At 45.4% G+C, this 22,919-nt stretch overlaps 1 protein-coding gene across 2 annotated transcripts in view; it reads right to left on the minus strand.

Annotated features, from left to right (window-relative positions):
* Positions 1-22,919, minus strand: part of pomt2 (protein-O-mannosyltransferase 2) — a 217,352-nt gene that overhangs the window by 61,287 nt on the left and 133,146 nt on the right. For both annotated transcript variants that reach the window (XM_060828634.1, XM_060828633.1), the window contains exons 15-16: positions 17,304-17,380; positions 35-106 (exon numbers count right to left, since the gene is read on the minus strand). In XM_060828634.1, the coding sequence (XP_060684617.1) occupies positions 35-106; positions 17,304-17,380 (149 nt within the window). The remainder of the gene's footprint in view (positions 1-34; positions 107-17,303; positions 17,381-22,919) is intronic.

A 22,919-nucleotide genomic window follows, 5' to 3' on the forward strand; every position in this document is an offset into this window, starting at 1 on the left:
TAGAGAATGTCCTGTAGCTAAGGAAGTTTATTACCTGATAATTGATTGGCCAATGCCAGGGTTTTGAAGTGAGTTCATTGTCTTTTGGTTTTAAGCCACTATTACCCTAGAGAAAAACACAAACAATAACATTTATGAGAAAACTTTCAGAGCACATGCTGAGATCTATACTTATTTTGCATATTTCCCTATTTGGAAGCCTTTTGATTTTACATTTATAAACACAGAACAAATTGTCTAAATTTGTCAGCATTATCATGTCATCTATTATTTCCAAGTTCCATATAAAGTTCCTTTTAGTTGTCTTGATAACAGGTTGCTATCTATATTAATACTCCAAAACTAGATTTGTGCTTCAGTTGTCTGGATAAGTTTTCAAGTGGGGACCTCACTAGCACATGATATATTGAGTAAACCACATGATTTTCTGTAAATACAGACTCTTGGTTGGTACATTGACTGATATTACCCCCAACAATATAATCTTCAGTGTCTTTTCCGTGGAATTTATTCCATGCACAAACAGATATGCCACACCAACACAGAAATCATAGAACTCTGCCCTATTATGTGACTGTAATCATCTCAAGAACTAGACTTTCCCAAAATGCTGAAAATCCTCCTCAGTTGACTTCAACAAGAAAACTAATAAAACTTCAGAACAAGGGAACAAGTTTAAAAAAGAACAGCCCCCAGCCTCCAAGAGAGAAAAAGCAATGTACATTGATTATAAAACATAGTTTGTCTCAACATGTTTGTGCCTCTGTCTCAACCAGAACAGATCTCTTTGTTTAGAATAATATCAGTGATGTTAGAACCAGTACTGGACCAGATGACCTGCTGTGCTTTAACCAGCAACACATTTTCAACAGGTGTAACCTGTACTAATATCTTCACGGGGAGTTTAACTCGAGTTTGAGAGGAAGCATTTAAGCTAAAGAAGCAAGGATAGGGGAGCCAGGGTGATGCAGTGAGTAACAAGTTGCAAGAACTGAGGAACAAACATCATTTGATCAATGTCCATACATGTGGTGAAAAATCTGACAAACAGGCACAAGTTATCTGAGATGACCTTACTGTGGGATGAACAGAACTGGGGTGTGAGGATGGAGGCAGTTGCCAGAGTCAAAGATAAAGGTCTGAATCCCAGAAATCAGCTCAGTATTATTTTCTCATCTTCCGCCTGGGAACCCTCCAACCACAAGGAATGAACTCAGATTTCTCCAGTTTCCTCATTTCCCCTCCCCCCACTTTGTCTCAGTCGGTTCCCTCAACTCAGCACCGCCCTCCTAACCTGCAATCTTCTTCCTGACCTCTCCGCCCCCACCCCACTCCAGCCTATCACCCTCACCTTGACCTCCTCCCACCTATCACATCTCCATCGCCCCTCCCCCAAGTCCCTCCTCCCTACCTTTTATCTTAGCCTGCCTGGCGCACACTCCTCATTCCTGATGAAGAGCTCTGGCCCGAAACGTCGAATTTCCTGTTCCTTGGATGCTGCCTGACCTGCTGTGCTTTAACCAGCAACACATTTTCAGCTCAGTATTATTTTTATCAAGTTTCATCAAGGGATGTCTTTCCATAAAGCCAAGCAGGATTTCTCACAATCATCTACACTCACCTCATTAACAATGTACAATGGCCAAAAGATGCCCAGCTCATCCACAAGTCCATAGAATATTGAAGCAAGGAGCATCCTATTCACATACCATAATGCCTTTTAAATGTTGTAATTATACCAGCCTCCATCAGTTCCTTTGGCAGCTCATTCCAAACATGCACCACCTTGCGTGAAGAGGTTGCCCTTTAGGTCCCTTTTAAATTTTACCCTTTCACCTTAAACCTTGCCCTCTAGGTTTAGACTATCATATTCTGTAGAAGAGGAGCTCAGCTATTCATCCTATCAATGCTTCTCATGATTTCATAAACCTCTAAGATCACCCTTCAGCCTCCGAATCTCTCGGGAAAAAAGCCCCAATCTATAGCTCAAACCTTGCAACAGCCTTGTAAATCTTTTCCGTACCCTTACAAGTTTAACATCTTTCCTTTAGCAGAATTGAACACAGTATCTCAAAAGGGCCACGACATGACATCCCAACTCCTGTACTCAATGCACTGATCAATAAAGTCAAGTGTATCAAATGCATTCTTCACTTTCCTGTTTACCTGCAATTCTACTTTGAAGGAAATATGAATCTGTACTCCAAGGTCTCTTGGTTCAGCAACACACCCTAGGATCCTACCATTAAGTGTGTAAGTCCTGCCCCGATTTGCCTTACCAGAATGAAACACCTCACACTTAACTAGATTAAACTGCATCTGCCACTCCTTCGCCCACTACCCATCTCATTAGCAGGGAGGCGATGGCCTAGTGGTATTATTGCTGGACTATTAATCCAGAGACACAGATAATATTCCGGGGACCTGGGTTGGAATCCTGCCATGGCAGAGGGTGGAATTTAAATTCAACAAAAATCTGGAATTAAGAGTCTAATGATGACCATGAATCCATTGTCGATTGTTGGAAAAACCCATTTGGTTCACTAATGTCCTTCAGGAAAGGAAACATCCTTAGCTACTCTGGCCTAAATGTGACTCCAGACACACAGGCATGTGGTTGACTCTTAACTGCCCTCGGGGCATTTAGAGATGGGCAAAAATGCTGGCCTAGCTCAAGATATCCTCAGCCCACGAATGAATTAAAAGAAATAGTGGGGCAAATTGTTGGAACTTAGCTGTACTGTTCTATGTTCTACATCTGCACAGCCTCCAGGCAGTGACTTAGGAGCACCTTCTCCAAAGTAATTCAGGACTGCAATAAATGACATAACACCATTTGTAAATGAATGACTGACTGAATGAATAAAAACTACTACATTAAGCAACAATCCAAATGCGGGAGACACTTCACACCCAAGCACAGCTGAAGTGATAGTCAGCACTGAAAACACACAGGGGAAAGCCCCACTCAGGAAGACCAGAGAAAGGCTGCTAAGAATGACAAGAAAGAGTTCAAAAGGCAATTCTCTAACAAAGACTCACTTGATTTCATCAATCCTCAAACACAAACTGTTTTGCACATGAATTTACTGATAAGTGTAGTTATTGCAATGAGGTCAGCTAGATGGACTTCACGGTATATGAATTCTCTGATCGCGGCTGCTAACATGGTCCAATTAGGGAGTCCTGGCTGACAGACTAAAACAGGAGTGTCAGGGACTCACTTCTGGTGCAAAGGTAGTGTCCCTAGTGACCCCTGAACTGAGAGACCCATGTCCAAGTCCCACTTGCTCCAGACGTGTGTAATAACGTCTCTGAAATGGTTGCTTAAGAAAACTAGATTAAATAAACAGGAGCAGAGGTTCTATTTACTCAGAGCTGGCTCTGAGCAAGTTGGACCAGGGTCAAGTACTATACACATGTAAATAAAGGGTGACTTAGTAATGGGATATCAGCCTCGGTGGAGTCATTTCAGTGGTGATGACAGAAAACACTCACACCAGTCATCTTTGAGTTGGGGTACATATTTCTGGCATCTTGCCAGTATTTATGAAGCTTGACTTCATTCAATCTTGCTGAAAACTGGTCCAATATGTGGGCAAATTGCATTGCGGCAGATGGATAGGAACGAGCAATTCTCGTGACAGTTTGTGGACCTGCACCAGATACTAAAACGTTTCAAGAGTTGATGGATTTAGTTAAAGAATATTACAACCTCAAGCTTCCTCTAATTGAGATGCTATCATTTTTACTTGGCAGTTTGAGAATGAGAGGAATAAGTGTCAGGATTCTTGATGATATTGAGATGACTGGCAGAGGCATTGAACTTTGGTTTGACCCTTGATACGATGCTAAGTCCCAGATTGGTTTGTGGGAATAATGATGTATCCATGCAAGAATATCTACGAGCTGAAGCCCACTGAACTTCAAACAGGCACTAAACTGGATCTGTCATTAGACAATGCAGCAAGTGGATTATTTGAGTTACAGGGATGGAAGTGGACACCCTTGCCAGTCCAACTAAGACTGGGGAACATCACTTTAATGAAGGCAGTTGCATAATCTTACTCAGGACATGGCCTGAACAGAAAGATTCGAGGTTGGCCCACAGCAAAGCCCCAAAACAAAGCCAAGTCTCAGCCAAAAAGTTAATATTTTCTTCAGGAAGCTGGACCTGAGCCAAGCATACCTGCAATTACAGTTAGATAGAGATTCCCAGAAGTATGCGACAATTAGTACCTGTAGGTGTTTGTACCAATATAAGCTGCTGCCAGTTGGGGTATCATCAGCCTGTGCAACTTTCCAACAGATGATGGAGACCATTTTACAATGTCTAGCCCAGGTTGCTTTTTATCTGGATGATATGCTCACATCATGAAGAACAATAAAGAGTACTTACAGAATTTGGACATAGGCCTCATACATTTCTCCCAGGCGGGCTTAAACCTTAGAAGGGAAAAGTGTGTGCTTCAGGAACCCCAAGTGACCTAGTCGAGCCAACAAGAAGTTGGAAGATAGAGTGAGGTCGATCAGAGATGCCCCTGCTCCCACATCTGTTCCGGAGCTTAGGTCTTTCCTTGGACTGGTGAATTAATTTGAAAAGTTCATACGTAACATGACCTCCATCCTGGCACCCTTACATCAGCTATTGAAAAAGGGTCAGCCTTGGAAACGATTGCATAGTCAAGTCGCAGTCTCAAAGGAAGTGAAGGCTTTAGCACACTATGATCTCAAGCAAGATCTGGTGCTAATATGCAATGCTTCCCGTACAAGATCGGGTAGTTGGGTCACAGTTGGTCCAATGGAAAGGAACACCCAATTGTGTTTGCTTCCCAAACATTGGCTAATGCAAAACCCAAATACGTCCAGATAGAGAAGGAAGGTCAGGCTGTCATCATTGGTGTAGGAAAGTTCCACCAATATCCTTAAGAACATAAATTTGCTGCGTTTTCTAATGACAGAGTAACAGACCACAAATCCCTGCTCAGGCTACTTAAAGATGACAGAGCAGTGCTGCCCACAGCTTCAGGTCAAATTCAGTTTCATTCTAAATGCTTACACCTACAAGCTGGAACATCTTCCAGGAGGCCCAGTAGCAAATGCAGATACCTTCAGTTGCCTCCCACTGGCAGATAAATTACCCATGGTGTCACCGCTGGAAGAGTCAATTCTGATTTTAAGCTTTCTGGATACCCTTCTGAGCAACATGGGTAATATCAAACTGTGGATACGAAAAGATCCCACCCAGGAGTAACTAAAACAGCTGGTGGTGATGGCAGGAAACAAAAGGGCATTAAACCAGAATTGAATTCTTTCTGGACCCGGTGAGACCAAGTCACTCTGTAGGATGGCATGTTACGAAGGGGAGCAAGAGTGATTGTCCTCAGCAAAGATTGCCACCAAATACCAGTTTACCTCCACCAGGGTCATCCAGGTAGCCAGGATTGGATGAAGATATCAACACATTGGAGGGACAGTGCCATAGGGCCAACATTTGTAGGAATGGCAGTGTAAACCAGAGACCCCTACATGTCAACTAGACCAGCCCTTCCAAGGGTTCAACATTCTTAGTCATTTTGGACAGCCATCAAAACGGTTAGACATACATACAGTTCATTCATCTAACATGGGAATGACATTAGAAAAGTTGAGAGCATCTTTTGCAATACACAGGCTCTTAGAGGTGTTGATCATAGACAATGAACATCACTTACCAGCAAGGAATTTGAGCATTTCCTGAAGTCAAATGACAGTCAGCATAGGGTGGGAAATTTGCTGGTGAAAGTCGGGTGGGTTTAAACGAGTTCAGCAGGGGGATGGGAACCTGAGGTGTAGTTGCAGTGCACAGGAGGATGAGAGGAGGGAAGACAGAGACAGGATTTCGTGGTCACACGAATGTGCTGGCAGACAGCAAGCTGGCTTGAAGTATGTCTACGTCAACGCCAGAAGTATCCGAAATAAGGTCAGTGAGCTTGCAGCATGGAGCCGTGACATCTTGCTGCAACTGTGCAAAAGGCTGGTGTGGCCACACTTGGAATATTGCGTACAGTTCTGATAGCCATATTTCAGGAAGGATGTGCAAGCATTGGAAAAGGTGCAGCGGGATTTACCAGGATATTGCCTGGTCTGGAGGGAAGGTCTTAGGAGGAAAGGCTGAGAGACTTGGGTCTGAGCTCATTGGAAAGAAGGCAGCGAAGAGGGGATTTGATAGAGACATACAAGATAATCAGATGATTAGATAGGGTGGACAGTGAAAGTCTTTTTTCCTAGGATGATGACATTAGCTTGTACAAGGGGGCATAACTACAAATTGAGGGGTGATAGATTTAAGACAGATGTCAGAGGCAGGTCAGTGTGGTAATGGCGTGGAATGCCCTCCCTGCTAATGCAGTTAACTCAGCCACATTAGGGAGATTTAAACAATCACACAGATAAGCACATGGATGATGATGGGATACTGTAGGGAGACAAGCTGAGAACAGTTCACAGGTTGGTGCAACACTGAGGGCCAAAGGGCCTGTTTTGTACTACATTGTTCTACGTTCTATACAAGAACAGTCGATATCATCCACTGTGCAATGGTCTGGTGGAAAAAGTAGCCAAAACTTTGAAGGCAAGTTTAATGGAACAGCCTACAGTTTCACTCAATATCAACTCAGTTCCCATTTCACCACTGGGCCACCCTCATGCAACCATAGGGATAGTTCCAGGACTGCTGCTAATGGGGAGAAGATTCCACACCAGTTTAAATCTCAACTCCCTGAACAGGGCAGGAGGAGTGTTGGATGAAATGGCATCATTAATGCCAATGCCGGACACAAGGCTTTTCTAAGCGAGAGAGATGGTTTACTTCAGGGGATGAAGTTTAGTACCGAAACACAGAAATGGAGCTGAATGGGGAAGAGTTATGGTGGACACAAGGTTGGGTCCCGAGACAAATGATATTTTGCTAAGTCCTAGACAAGAATGTGGACTACATGAAAACTGCAAACTCACAAAAAGGGCAGCAGTAACACATGTAGGGCCCCTGACAACAGTTGGAAAGGCTGTCGGAACCTGTGGGTTCTTCCCCTCCATCTAGCGAAGAAACCTCAGAGATAGAAAGGGCGCAGCCACAATGCCTTTATCACCTGAAGATGAAGAATTTCTTCCAAGGCGCTCCGGGTGCAAATGGTAGGCGAGGATCCAGTACATGCTGCCTGGATAACGAGGTGAAAGCAGAGGAACTGGTCCACGTGCAAAAATGCCCCAGGAGAGGCGACAAGAAAAATAACATGCCTATGTCTCAGACTTAGACGGGAAGGGACGTAATAGTTGTAATGAAATCAATCAAGGTGAATTCTCTTTTGTTTACCTTAGTGATAAAAAGGGATAGATGTATACCACTGAGCAAAAGTTACAGCTGGGGGAAAGGCAATTATGATGCGATTAGGCAAGATTTAGGAAACATAGGATGGGGAAAGAAGTTACAGGGGATGGGCACATTAGAAATGTGGAGCTTATTCAAGGAAAAGCTCCTGTGCATCCTAGATAAGTATGTACCTGTCAGGCAGGGAGGAAGCTGTAGAGCGCGGGAGCCATGGTTTACAAAAGAAGCGGAATCTCTGGTCAAGAGGAAGGTGGCGGCTTATGTTAGGATGAGGCGTGAAGGCTCAGTTAGGGCGCTTGACGGTTACAAGGTAGCCAGGAAAGACCTGAAGAGAAAGCTCAGAAGAGCCAGGGAGAGACATGAGAAGTTGTTGGCGGATAGGATCTGGGTAAACCCTAAGGCTTTCTATAGGTATTTAAGGAATAAAAGAATGACAAGAGTAAGATTAGGGTCAGTCAAATATAGTAGTGGGAACTTGTGTGTGGAGTCAGAGGAGATAGGGGAAGCACTAAATGAATATTTTTCGACAGCATTCACTCGAGAAAATGACAATGTTGTTGAGGAGAATACAGAGATACAGGCGACGAGACTAGGTGTGATTGAGGTTCACAAGGAAGAGGTATTAGAAATCCTGCAGAGTGTGAAAATAGATAAGTCCCCTGGTCTGGATGGGTTTTATCCCAGGATCCTCTGGGAAGCCAGGGAGGAGATTGCCGAGCCTTTGGCATTGATCTTTAAATCATCATTGTCTACAGGAATAGTGCCAGAAGACTGGAGGATAGCAAATGTGGTTCCCCTGTTCAAGAAGGGGAGTAGAGACAACACCGGTAATTATAGACCAGTGAGCCTCACTTCAGTTGTTGGTAAAGTGTTGGAAATGTTTATAAGAGATAGGATTTATAATCATCTCGAAAAGAATAATTTGATTAGGGATAGTCAGCACGGTTTTGTGAAGGGTAGGTTGTGCCTCACAAACCTTATTGAGTTCTTTGAGAAGGTGACCAAACAGGTAGATGAGAGTAAACCGGTTGATGTGGTGTATATGGATTTCAGCAAGGTGTTCCCCACAGCAGGCTATTGTACAAAATGCGGAGGAATGGGATTGTGGGAGATATAGCAGTTTGGATCAGTAATTGGCTTGCTGAAAGAAGACAGAGGGTGGTGGTTGATGATAAATGTTCATCTTGGAGTCCAGTTACCAGAGTGTACCGCAAGGGTCGGTGTTGGGTCCACAGCTGTTCGTCATTTTTACAAGTGACCTGGATGAGGGCATAGAAGGGTGGGTTAGTAAATTTGCAGACGATGCTAAGGTCGGCGGAGTCGTGGATAGCAATGGAGGATGTTGTAGGTTACAGAGACATAGATAAGCTGCAGAGGGCTGAGGCATGACAAAGGAGTTTAATGCGGACAAGTGTGAGGTGATTCATTTTGGACGGAGTAACCGGAATGCAAAATACTGGGCTAATGGCAAGATTTTTGGAAGTGTAGATGAGCAGAGAGATCTCTGTGTCAGTGTACATAGATCCCTGAAAGTTGCCACCCAGGTTGACAGGGTTGTTAAGAAGGCATACAGTGTTTTGACTTTTATTAATAGAGGGATCGAGTTCCGAAACCATGAGGTTATGCTGCAGCTGTACAAAACTCTGGTGCGGCCACACTTGGAGTATTGTGTACAGTTCTGGTCACCACATTATAAGCAGGATGTGGAAGCTTTGGAAAGGGTGCAGAGGAGATTTACTAGGATGTTGCCTGGTATGGAGGGAAGGTCTTACGAGGAAAGGCTGAGGGACTTGGGCTGTTTTCATTGGAGAGAAGAAGGTTGAGAGGTGACTTAATAGAGACATATAAGAAAATCAGAGGGTTAAATAGGGTGGACAGGGAGAGCCGTTTTCCAAGTACGGTGATGGCGAGCATGAGTGGGCATAGCTTTAAAATGGGGGATGATAGATATAGGACAGATGTCAGAGATAGTTTCTTTACTCAGAGTAGTAAGGGTATGGAATGCTTTGCCTGCATCGGTAGTAGATTCGCCAACTTTAAGTGCATTTAAGTCATCATTGGGCAAGCATATGGACGTACATGGAATAGTGTAGGTGGGATGGGCTTCAGGTTGGTATGACAGGCCGGCACAACATCGAGGGCCGAAGGGCCTGGACTGGGCTGTAATGTTCTATGTCCTATGTCTAATATGAGCTCCCGAATTGAGGCTGTTAACCTGATCCAAACAGGGAGTCCTGATGACAGATACAAACAGGAGTGTAGCCCTTTGATGAGAAGGGTACTGCTTGTCATTGGACACTCAGGTGTTTCCTTGCTTCCCAGTGGTGGAAAATAAATAAAGATTTATTCACCTGCTGCTTTTCCACTGTGTCTCACACCTGCATACACACATAATTACTGGAGGAAAAAATATAAGCACTGTCGCTATTAAGCAGTAGTGCAGGGTAGATAAAAAAAGAAAGGAAAGTGAAAAAAAAGGAGCGTCAGAGGCTCTGTTCACTCAGAGCTGGCACTGAGGAAGCTGATCAGTGTCAAGTACGATGCACATGTAAATTAAGGGTGATAAAAAAGTTTTTGGAAAAGCTCAGCAGGTCTGTGGGGAGGTTTCAGAGTTAACGTTTCAGGTCCAGTGGCCCTTGATCAGGACTAGGGTCTGAGGCCTGGTGACTCTTGGGTTCAACCACAGTCATCTCTCCCTCTCCAGATCTGAGGAAGGGACACCGGACCCGAAGTATTAACTCTGATTCCTCTTCATGGGTGCTGCTGGAGCTTTTGAGATTTTCCAGCAACTTCGCAAGATGAGGGCCAGAATGAAGTTGCAAGGTGGGAAAGAGGCTACAAAAGGAGAGAGAGAATGGTTTTAAACTTTTTAATCTAAGGAATACTCAATGAACTGCGAGCCTGGAAACTTGTAATGGATACCTTGAAAATGAATGTGGAACTCTTCCCTTCAGGTTCCATATCTTCAGGAGCAACAAGTGATGGCGAGCAGAGGGGCAGCCGGGAAAGAAAGCAGTGAGTATAAATACTCACCCTTCGACACCAACGGTCATTTGAGTGGGAGCAGCGGCCAAGTAAAAGCGAACCCGGGAGACTACAGCTAAGGTAAGACAGTTTGTTTTAAAATTACTTACCTGTAGCGGGCAGCGGTGTTTTTTTCCCTCTCTCTTCACAGAAAGAGCGGGAGCAGCAGAGGAAGTGACGGTGAGCAGAGGGGCAGCCGGGAAGGAAAGCAGTGAGTATACAACTCAGGAAGGCGGCTAAACCCGAGAGTCTACACCTGTAGTATCTCCCACCCACCCTCCTCCTCTAACCTTCTTAACTACTCTGGGGTTTTTTTTAAGGTAAGGATTTTTTATTTCTTTACGAGTGACTAGTTAAAAATTTACTTTTTTTTGTGTGTATATATATTAATTCCTTTTTTCGGGAAAAACTATAGCAGAGAGGTATCAGAAAGTATTCTAACTCAAACTTGTACAAAGTAACTAAGTAATTAACTAACTAAGCAGAGATGGCTGGGCAGGTGATGTGCTGTAGCTGTATGATGTGGGAGCTGGCTGATCCCATTGTGAATGGCAGTGACCACATCTGCAGCAAGTGTTGGTTGCTGGAAGAACTCCGGATCAGAGTTGATGATCTGGAATCTGAGCTTCAAACACTGCGGCACATCCGGGAGGGGGAGAGTTACCTGGACGCTTTGTTTCAGGAAGCAGTCACACCTGGGAGATTAAGTAATTCACATTCAGCTAGTGATCAGGCACATCAGAGTGTGACTGTAAGTGAGGCAGGTAGGGGGAACCTGAGTTCAGGAGTGGAGGAGCCTCAGCCCTTGACCTTGTCCAACAGGTATGAGATTCTTGCTCCCTGCACGGATGAGGAAAAGGGCTCTGGACAGGATGAGCCAACTGACCAAGGCACCATGGTGCAGAAGGCCATTCAAGAGGGGGGAGCAAATAGACAAGGAGCGGTTATAGGGGATTCTATAATTAGGGGACAGATAGTATCCTTTGCAAGCCGGATCGGGAGTCTCGCATGGTGTGTGCCTGCCCGGTGCCAAGGTGCGGGACATCTCCGACCAGCTTGAAAGGTTATTGGAGGGGGAGGGGGAGGATCCAGTTGTTGTGGTCCACATTAGGACTAACAACATAGGCAAGACTAGGGTGGAGGACCTGTTTGGGGATTACAAAGCACTAGGCAGGAAATTGAAGCACAGGTCCTCAAGGGTCATAATCTCCGGATTACTGCCCGAGCCACGTGCCAATTGGCATAGGGACAAGAAAATTAGGGAAGTAAACACGTGGCTAAGGAATTGGTGTGGAAAAGAGGGATTCCACTTCATGGGGCATTGGCATCAGTTTTGGAACAGGGGGATCTGTACCGTTGGGACGGTCTCCACCTGAACCGATCAGGTACCAATGTTCTAGCGAAGAGGATAAATAGGGTGGTCAGTAGGACTTTAAACTTCTGAGTTGGGGGGAAGGGAAAGTGAAAGCGACAGGGAGTATGGCGTTAAATGGAAAGATAAGCAGCAGGATAGCATGTGTCCAGGCGGATTTAAAATTGAGGCAGACTGAGAATGCAGAAAAAAGCAAGGATAACTTAGGACATCATATGACTTCCAACATCTCGAATGATAAGGAAGTTAGCATTAAGGCACTTTACCTGAATGCTCGTAGCATTCATAACAAAGCCGATGAACTAATGGCACAGATAATAGTGAATGATTATGATGTGGCAGGCATCAGAGAGACTTGGTTACAGGGGGGTCAGGACTGGCAGTTAAACCTCCATGGTTTTTCAACTTATCGAAACGACAGAGAGGTGGGCAGAGGGGGTGGGGTTGCCTTGTTAGTTAAGAACAAAATTAAATCTATGGCACTGAATGACATAGCGTCGGATGATGTGGAGTCTGTGTGGGTGGAATTGAGGAACCACAAAGGCAGAAAAACCATAACTGGAGTTGTGTACAGACCTCCTAACAGTGGTCAGGACCAGGGACGCAACATGTACCGGGAAATAGAGAAGGCATGTCAGAAAGGCAAGGTCACAGTGATCATGGGAGACTTCAATATGCAGGTGGACTGGGTAAATAGTGTTGCCACTGGATCCAAAGAAAGGGAATTCATGGAATGCTTACAGGATGGCTTTTTGGAACAGCTTGTCATGGAGCCCACAAGGGAGCAGGCTATTCTGGATCTAGTGCTTTGCAATGAACCAGACTCTATAAAAGATCTTAAATTAAGGGAACCCTTAGGAAGTAGTGATCATAATATGGTAGAGTTCAGTCTGGAGTTTGAAAGAGAGAAGGCAAAATCGGATGTAATGGTGTTACAGTTAAATAAAGGTAATTATGAGGGCATGAGAGAGGAACTGACAAAAATAGGCTGGAAGCAGAGGCTAACTGGGAAGACAGTAGAGCAAAAATGGCAGGAGTTCGTGGGTATAATTGAGGACACTGTACAGAGGTTCATCCCCAAGAAAAGAAAGATTATCCGGGGAGGGATTAGACAACCATGGCTGACAAAGGAAGTCAGGAAATGTATTAAAGAGAAAGAGAGATCCTATAAAGTGGCCAAGAACAGTGGGAAATCAGAAGATTGGAAAGGATACAAAAACAAACAGTGGATAACAAAGAGTGTAATAAGAAATGAGAAGATCAAATATGAAGGTAGGCTAGCCAGTAATATTAGAAATGATAGTAAAAGTTTCTTTCAGTACATAAGAAACAAACGACAGGCAAAAGTAGACATTGGGCCACTTCAAACTGATGCAGGAAGCCTAGTGATCGGAGATAAGGAAATAGCAGGAGAACTTAAGTACTTTGCGTCAGTCTTCACAGTGGAAGACATGAGTAATATCCCAAAAATTAAAGGGAATCACGGGGCAGAGTTGAGTATGGTTGCCGTTACGAAAGAGATAGTGCTAGAAAAGTTAAAAAGTCTTAAAATTGATAAATCTCCTGGCCTCGATGGGATACACCCTCGAGTTCTGAGAGAGGGGGCTGAGGAAATAGCGGAGGCGTTGGTTGAGATCTTTCAAGAGTCACTGGAGTCAGGAAAGGTCCCGGATGATTGGAAGATGGCTGTTGTAACCCCCTTGTTCAAGAAAGGATCAAGACAAAAGATGGAAAATTATAGGCCAATCAGCTTAACCTCGGTTGTTGGTAAAATTCTAGAATCCATCATTAAGGATGGATTCTTGGAAGAGCAGAGTCTGATTAGAACAAATCAACATGGTTTTAGTAAGGGGAGGTCATGCCTGACAAACCTGTTGGAATTCTTTGAAGAGGTGACAAGTAGGTTAGACCAGGGAAACCCAGTGGATGTGGTCTATCTAGACTTTCAAAAGGCCTTTGATAAGGTGCCACACGGGAGGCTGTTGAGCAAGGTGAGGGCCCATGGTGCTCGAGGTGAGCTGCTGGGATGGATTGAGGATTGGCTGTCTGACAGAAGGCAGAGAGTTGGGATAAAAGGTTCTTTTTCAGAATGGCAGCCAGTGACTAGCGGTGTCCCGCAGGGTTCAGTGTTGGGGCCACAGCTATTCGCATTATATATTAATGATTTGGATGAAGGGACTGGGGGCATTCTAGCGAAGTTTGCCGATGATACGAAGTTAGGTGGACAGGCAGGTAGTACTGTGGAAGTGGGGAGGCTACAGAAGGATCTAGACAGGTTGGGAGAGTGGTCCAGAAAATGGCTGATGGAATTTAACGTGAGCAAGTGCGAGGTCTTGCACTTTGGCAAAAAGAATAAAAGCATAGACTACTTTCTAAATGGTGAGAAAATTAGCAAAGCCAAAGTACAAAGGGATCTGGGAGTGCTAGTCGAGGATTCTCTAAAGGTAAACATGCAGGTTGAGTCCGTGATTAAGAAAGCGAATGCAATGTTGTCTCTTATCTCAAGAGGGTTGGAATATAAAAGCACCGTTATGCTACTGAGACTTTATAAAGCTCTGGTTAGGCCCCATTTGGAGTACTGTGTCCAGTTTTGGTCCCCACACCTCAGGAAGGACATACTGGCACTGGAATGTGTCCAGCGGAGATTCACACGGATGATCCCTGGAATGGCAGGTCTAACATATGAGGAACGGCTGAGGATCCTGGGATTGTATTCGTTGGAGTTTAGAAGATTGAGGGGAGACTTAATAGAGACGTACAAGATAATACATGGCTTGGAAAGGGTGGATGCTAGGAAATTGTTTCCGTTAGGCGAGGAGACTAGAACCCGTGGACACAGCCTTAGAATTAGAGGGGGTCAATTCAGAACAGAAATGCGGAGACATTTCTTCAGCCAGAGAGTGGTGGGCCTGTGGAATTCATTGCCGCAGAGTGCAGTGGAGGCCGGGACGCTAAATATCTTCAAGGCCGAGATTGATAGATTCTTGTTGTCTCGAGGAATTAAGGGCTACAGGGAGAATGAGGGTAAGTGGAGTTGAAATGCCCATCAGCCATGATTGAATGGCGGAGTGGACTCGATGGGCCGAATGGCCTTACTTCCACTCCTGTGTCTTATGGTCTTATTATATGGACTAAAGGAAACACATTGCATCATCTGTTATTGTCATAAAGCTCGTACCTTTTTTGCTAAAAGCTGTTCCTTGGCTCAAGGAGACTCTGTCCTTGATTTTTTTTTCAGTGGGATAATAAACTAGGCCGAACTCTGATCAGTCTGGTTTGGTACAGAGATGAACAGGATTTTGGGAGGCCTTTTGTTTAACAGATGAGCGCTGAAAATGCGTTGCTGGAAAAGCGCAGCAGGTCAGGCAGCATCCAAGGAGCAGGAGAATCTACGTTTCAGGCATGAGCCCTTCTTCAGGAATGAGGAGAGTGTGCCAAGCAGGCTAAGATAAAAGGTAGGGAGGAGGGACTTGGGGGAGGGGCGTTGGGAATGCGATAGGTGGAAGGAGGTTAAGGTGAGGGTGATAGGCCGAAGTGGGGATGGGGGCGGAGAGGTCAGGAAGAAGATTGCAGGTTAGGAAGGTGGTGCTGAGTCCGAGGGTTGGGACTGAGACAAGGTGGGGGGAGGGGAAATGAGGAAACTGGAGAAATCTGAGTTCATCCCTTGTGGTTGGAGGGTTCCTAGGTGGAAGATGAGGCGCTCTTCCTCCAGCCGTCGTGTTACGATGGTCTGGCGATGGAGGAGTCCAAGGACCTGCATATCCTTGGTGGAGTGGGAGGGGGAGTTGAAGTGTTGAGCCACGGGGTGGTTGGGTTGGTTGGTCCGGGTGTCCCAGAGGTGTTCTCTGAAACGTTCCCCAAGTAGGCGGCCTGACTCCCCAATATGGAGGAGGCCACATCGGGTGCGGCGGATGCAGTAAATGATGTGTGTGGAGGTGCAGGTGAATTTGTGGTGGATATGGAAGGATATCCATATGGATATCCTTGGAGGGAAGTGAGGGGGGAGGTGTGGGCGCAAGTTTTGCATTCCTGGTGGTTGCAGGGGAAGGTACCGGGAATGGAGGTTAGGATGGTGGGGGTTGTGGACCTGACAAGGGAGTGGTCTTTTTGGAACGCTGATAGGGGTGGGGAGGGAAATATATCCTTGGTGGTGGGGTCCGTTTTGAGGTGGCGGAAATGACGACGGATGATATGATGTATATGGAGGTTGGTGGGGTGGTAGGTGAGGACCAGTGGGGTTCTGTCCTGGTGGCGATTGGAGGGGTGGGGCTCAAGGGTGGAGGAGCAGGAAATGGAGGAGATGCGGTGGAGAGCATCGTCGATCACGTCTGGGGGAGAAATTGCGGTCTCTGAAGGAGGCGGCAATCTGGGCTGTTCAGTATATCTGTTGTTTCTCTTAACAGATCAGACTCAGGGTGAAGTGGTCATGCTTTAGAAGTGACCTGTATAAAGAGAGGGGAGTGGTCAGGGCTCTAGCTAAGCAGTTTCGGTTTAGTCCTGAACTGGGAAGTTCAACAGGGAGCTGTGGGGAAATTCTCTCTTTTCTGCCCTTCAGCTTCAACCTGTAAGCCTGTGTCCCGTTTACACTGGGTTTTAAGTGGAGTTTGCTCATTGGGACTGTTGAGTGAGTTCGGAACAGCATAATTAATGGAGTTGGATAGGCTGAGTTCTGTTGGAGTTCTTGATTCTGTTCTTTATGTTTCATTGTGTAATTTTGTGAATAAATGTTTTGTCTGTTCTAAAACCTAGATGTGAACCTAGCTATCTTACTCCGGGTAATTTTCACTGTACACTTACCGAAACAAATTATAAAGTTTGTTTCGGGATGTCTGCTTTGAGTTTTGAGTAGTCTGGCCTAGTCCATAACACTTATGCTTAAATCTGGACTGAAATCAGAGAAGCAGCAAAAAAAAAGTTAAGATAAAGTCGCCACAGTCTGACCAGACGACAGGACTGCTCTCTCAAGGAGAGAGGGAGGGAGAGAGGGAGAGGGAGAGGGAGAGGGAGAGGGAGAGGGAGTGTGTGTGTGTGGAGGACCAGAGTGAGAGATGACTGATGTGGTTTAATATATATTAAACTGTGTCAAATCATAATCTCATCTCCATGCTTACTAAGTTTAGTGAATTACATGAGACATTGTTTATTAACACATCAGGATACTTCCACTACCTCAATGATACTCTTACATCTTTACAAACCTGTTGTTGAAAGTGTGCATGACATATTATTTTTTCTTTTCATTTCTCTATAACCAAAATTATTGATAAAAGTGAGAAATTCAAACCTGCTAGTTAATGGTCTACTCTGTATAATTTGTCACACTAATTCACTGAGCTAAATTTGAACTCCTCTATCAGTGATTGAGTGGGGGAAGGGACCTGCATGTATAGGAGAGCAGAATGCCAGTAAGTGCACACTGGAAGCTCAAGAGATTCAGTAAATAAAAAAAGGGCATTATTCAATGTCCTAGATTAACAGCCTATAAAAATTGCAATCAGTCTTTCTGATTTGACATTCACATTGAGGAGATATACTGACCCGGATCATGACGACATGCGATTCAAACAGGATCTCTGGGAATGAGGGTTTCAGAACCTCAAGGCTAATATTGGGCACTGCAATGAGAAAGGACTCATGAGATTGTTCAAATATTAGCATCCAAAAAAACACCCAACAAAAAGCAGAATAAATCCAACCCAGCTAATTACTTCCCCAGTAGTTTATGGTCAATCATCAACATCAGGAAAGTGGCCAATGCTATCAAATAGCACTTACTCAGTCATAGTTCAACACAAACTTTGCAGATTAAGGCCATTCAGCTCCTGACTTCAAAATAACCTTGGGTCCAAACATGTACTCGAGAGATGAAAAAGAAATGAGGTGATGGAAACATGAAGCACATCAGAGGCTGATAGTCTTTAATGAGGCACTTCCCACCTCTCCAAAGCCTATCCACCATTTACAAGACCCAAGTCAGGAGCGTGATGGAACTGGCTCTGCATACCTGGATGAATGCAGCTCCAACAACAATATCAATGCCATCACAGAACAGCACAGGACATGCCCTTTGGCCCATGATGTTGTGCCGAACATTTATCTTAATCTCAGATCAACCGAACCTACACACCCCTCAATTTAGTGCCGTCTATGTGCTTGTCCAGCAGTCGCTTAAATGTCCCTAATGTCTCTGACTCCACCACCAATCCTGGCAGTGCATTCCACACACTCACCACTCTGATTAAAGACCCTCCTTCTGACATCTCCCCGATATCTTCCTTCAATCACCTTAAAATTATTACGCCTCATGACAGCCATTTCTGCCCTGGGGAAAAGTCTCACTATCTACTCTATTTATGCCTCTCATTACCTTGTTCACCTCCACCAAGGCACCTCTCTTCCTCCTTCTCTCCACTGTGAAAAGATTAGATTCCCTACAGTGTGGAAACACACTGGCCCTCCGAAGAGTAACCTACCCAGACCCAATCCCCTATTTCCTCCGACTAATGCACCTATCACCATGGGCAATTTAGCATGACCAATTCACCTGACCTGGACATCTTTGGATTGTGAGAGGAAACCGGAGCACCGGGAGGAAACCCATGCAGACGTGGGGAGAATGTGCAAACTCCACACAGACAGTTGCCCAAGGTGGGAATTGAACCCGGGTTCCTAGCGCTGTGAGACAGCAGTGCTAACCACTGAGCCAACATGCCCTCTTCATAAGACAAACCCTCCAATCCAGGCAGTATCTTGGTAAATCTCCTCTGCGCCCTCTCTAAAGCATCTACATCTTTCCTCTAATGAGACTACCAATACTGGACACGATATTCCAAGTGTGGTTCAACCAGGGCTTTATAGAGCTGCAGCAAAACCTTAATTGTTAAACTCAATCCCCATTAATGAAAGTCAACACTCCATACGCCTTCTTAACAACCCTATCAGCTGGAGGGGGCAACTTTGAGGGAACTATGTACATGGACCCAAAGATCCCGCTATTCCTCCACACTGCCAAGAATCCTCTTTTTAACCCTGCATTCAACATTCAAATTAGATCTTCCAAAATGAATCACTTTCCATTTATCCAGGTTGAACCCATGTGCCACTTCTCAGCCCAGCTCTGCATCCTGCCAATGTCATGTTGTAGCGTGCAACAACCCTCAAAGCTATCGACAACACCATCCAAATTTGTGTCACCGGCAAACCTATTAACCCACCCTTCCACTACTTCATCCAAGTCATTTATATAAATTACAAAGAGCAGAGACCCAAGAATAAATTCTTGCTGGACATTACTGGTCACAGACGGAACACTTTCCATCTACTACCACTCACGGTCTTCATTCGCCCAGCCAATTCTATATCCTGACAGCCACATTTCCCTGTATCCCATACCTCCTAACTTTCAGAATAAGCCTACTGTGGGGAACTGTATCAAATGTCTCAATGAAATATAGACTACACCACATCCACTTCTCTACCTTTATCAACTTAGACATAGAATATAGGACATAGAAAAGTACAGCGTTGGGTTGGTGAGGGGTGTGGACCTGACGAGAGTGTCACAGAGGGAGTGGTCTTTCTGGAACGCTGATAGGGGAGGGGAGGGAAATATATCCCAGCACCTTCCCCTGCAACCGCATGAAATGCAAAACTTGCACCCACACCTCACCCCTCACTTCCCTCCAAGGCCCCAAGTGATCCTTCCATATCCATCACAAATTCACTTGCACCTCCACACCCATTTACTGCATCCACCGCACCCGATGTGGCCTCCTCTACATTGGGGAGACAGGCCGCCTACTTGTGGAACGTTTCAGAAAACACCTCTGGGACACCCACACCAACCAACCCAACCACCCTGTGGCTCAACACTTCAACGCCCCCTCCCACTCTGCCAAGGACATGTAGGTTCTTGGCCTCCTCCATCGCCAGACCATGGCAACACGACGCTTGGAGGAAGAGCACCTCATCTTCCGCCTCGGAATCCTCCAACCACAAGAGATGAATGCAGATTTCTCCAGCTTAATTTCCCCTCCCCCCACCTTATCGCAGTCCCAACCCTCTGACTCAGCACCGCCTTCTTGACCTGCAATCTTCTTCCTGACCTCTCTGCCCCCATCCCCACTCTGGCCTATCACCCTCACCTTAACCTCCTTCCACCTATCGCATTCCCAACACCCCTCTCCCAAGTCCCTCCTCCCTACCTTTTATCTTAGCCTGCTGGACACACCTTCCTCATTCCTGAAGAAGGGCTCATGTCCGAAACTTCGATTCTCCAGCTCCTTGGATGCTGCTTGACCTGCTGCGCTTTTCCAGCAACACATTTTTCAGCTCTGATCTCCAGCATCTGCAGTCCTCACTTTCTCCTAGCACACACATAAGACTGACTGGTCTGTAATTGCCAGGGATTTCCCAATTACTCTTCTTGTAAAGAGGAGCAACATTCACTTCCATCCAATCCTCCAGTACGACTCCTGTGGAGAGTGAGGAGGTAAATATCCTCACCAGCAGCTTAGCAACCTCCTTTCTCGCTTCCCGGAGCGGCCTAGGATAAATCTGATCTGGCCCTGGGGACTTATCTATCTTAATGTTTTCCAAAATTTCCAACACATCAACTTCATCAATCTTGATCTGGTCAAGACTGTTTCCCAGTTCCTCAAAGTTCTCATTCACAACAAGGACCTTTTCCTTAGTGAAAACCGAAGCAAAAAACACATTTAGGGCTTCTCCTATCTGTTCAGACTCCACGCACAAGTTTCCTCCACTATCCATGATCGGCCCTACCTTCTCCCTGATCATTCTCTTATTCCTCACGTATGAGTAAAATGCCTTTGGGTTCTCCCTAATCCTTCTTGCCAAGTCTCTTTCGTCCCCTCTCCTGGCTCTCAGTCCATTTCTGAGCTATTTTCTAGTAAGCCTGTAATCCTCTAAGGCTGTGCTAGATCCTTGCTTCCTCCACCTTACATAAGCTGCCTTCTTCCTTTTGACGAGAAGTTCCTCTGTTCTTTTCATTCAAGGTTCCTTAATCTTACCCCTTCTTACCTGTCTCAGAGGAACAAATTCATGCATCACTTGCAACAACTGCTCCTTAAACAGTCTCCACATGCCTGCTGTGCCCTTTCTGTGGAACAATTGCTCCCAGTCTCTACTTTCCAACTCCTGTCTGATAGCGTCATAATTTCCTTTTCCCCTATTAAATATCTTCCCTTGGTAACTGTCCTTTCACTTTCCAAGGCTATGCTAAATGTGAGGCAGCTGTGATCACTGTCACCAAAGTGCTCTCCCACCGGGAGATCTGACACCTGTCCTGGCTCATTGCCGAGCACCAAATCCAAAACGGCCTCTCCCCTTGGCGGTCTGTCTACGTACTGAGTAAGGAAACTCTCCTGAACACACCTGACAAAAACAGCTCCATCCAAACCATCTGCACGAAGGAGATTCTAGTCAATATTGGGAAAGTTGAAATCACCCATACCAAAACCCTGCTACATCTGCATTTTTCCAGAATCTGCCTGCCTATGAGGTCTTCAATCTCTCTACTGCTATAAGTTGGTCTATAGAAAACCCCCAATGGTGTCTGTTCCCTTGCTGTTCCTAACTTCCACCCATACTGACTCAGTAGACAACCTTCGTTTCTGTAGCTGTGATGCACTCTCTGATTAACAATGCTACACCCCCTCCTCTTTTTCCACCCTCCCTGTTCTTTCTAAACATTCTAAACCCTGGAACATCAAGCAACCATTCCTGCCCCAGTGAAACCCATGTCCCCGTTGTGGCCACAACATTGTCACCCCCAAGTACTGATCTGTCACATCCTCAAAGAAGTCAATAAGGCTTCTAAGGCATGACCTGCCCCTCACAAAGCCATGCTGACTATCTTAAATCAAACTATGCTCTTCCAAATAGTCATAAATCCTATCTCTCAGAATTCTTTCCAGTACCTTGCTTACCACAGACGTAAGACTGACTGGTCTGTAATTCCTCAGAATTTTCCAATTCCCTTTCTTGAACAGAGGAACATTCACCTCCCTCCAATCAGTCCATGGAGAGTGAGAATGCAAAGGTCATTGCCAGAGGCGTAGCAATCTTGGATATATCTGGTTCGGACCTGGAGATATAGCTGTCTTGATACTTCCAAGAATTTGCAGCACTTCTACTTTCTTAATATTAATCTGTTCAAGCTTATTAACCTGGTCCACAGTATTCTCACTATCAACAAGTCCCTCTCTCTAGCGAATATGGAAGCAAAAAAAAACTCACTTCGGGCCACCCCTACCTCTTCAGACTCCAGGCACAAGTTTCTTCCACTATCCCTGAATGGTCTTGCCCTCTCTCTGATCATTCTCTTATTCCTCAGATAGGTAAAGAAGCCTTTGTGTTTTCCTTAATCCTTTCCACCAAGGCTTTTTTTGTGCCCCTTCCAAGCTTTTCTCTGTCCATTTTTGAGTTCTTTCCTAGCTACCCTGCAATCCTCTAAACCTGTATCAGGTGGGCGGCACAGTGGCACAGTGGTTAGCACTGCTGCCTCACAGCGCCTGAGACCTGGGTCAATTCCCGACTCAGGCGACTGACTGTGTGGAGTTTGCACGTTCTCCCCGTGTCTGCGTGGGTTTCCTCCGGGTGCTCCAGTTTCCTCCCACAGTCCAAAGATGTGCGGGTCAGGTGAATTGGCCATGCTAAATTGCCCGTAGTGTTAGGTACGGGGTAAAATGTAGGGGTATGGGTGGGTTGCGCTTCGGCAGGTCGGTGTGGACTTGTTGGGGCGAAGGGCCTGTTTCCACACTGTAAGTAATCTAATCTAATCTAATCCTTGCTTCCTCAACCTTAAGAAAGCTTCCTTCTTTTGACAGGAGGCTTCTCTGCTCTTGTCATCAAAGGCTCCTTCACCTTATTATTCCTTATCTGGCTCAGTAGGACAAAATTATCCAACACTCTCAACAAGTTCTCTTAAACACCCTCCACATTTGTTATGCCTTTCCCGTGGAACAATTGTTCCCAATTTATACTCCACAGTTCCTTCTAATAGCAGTATCATTTCACCTCCACTAATTAAATACCTTCCCATAGTGTCTGCTGCTGTCCCACTCCATGGCTATAGTAACGGTGAGACAGTTGTGGTCATTTTCACCGAAATGCTCTCCCACTGGAGATATC

Source organism: Hemiscyllium ocellatum, chromosome 8 (assembly GCF_020745735.1).
Source record: "Hemiscyllium ocellatum isolate sHemOce1 chromosome 8, sHemOce1.pat.X.cur, whole genome shotgun sequence".
In the NCBI taxonomy this organism is placed as follows: domain Eukaryota; kingdom Metazoa; phylum Chordata; class Chondrichthyes; order Orectolobiformes; family Hemiscylliidae; genus Hemiscyllium; species Hemiscyllium ocellatum.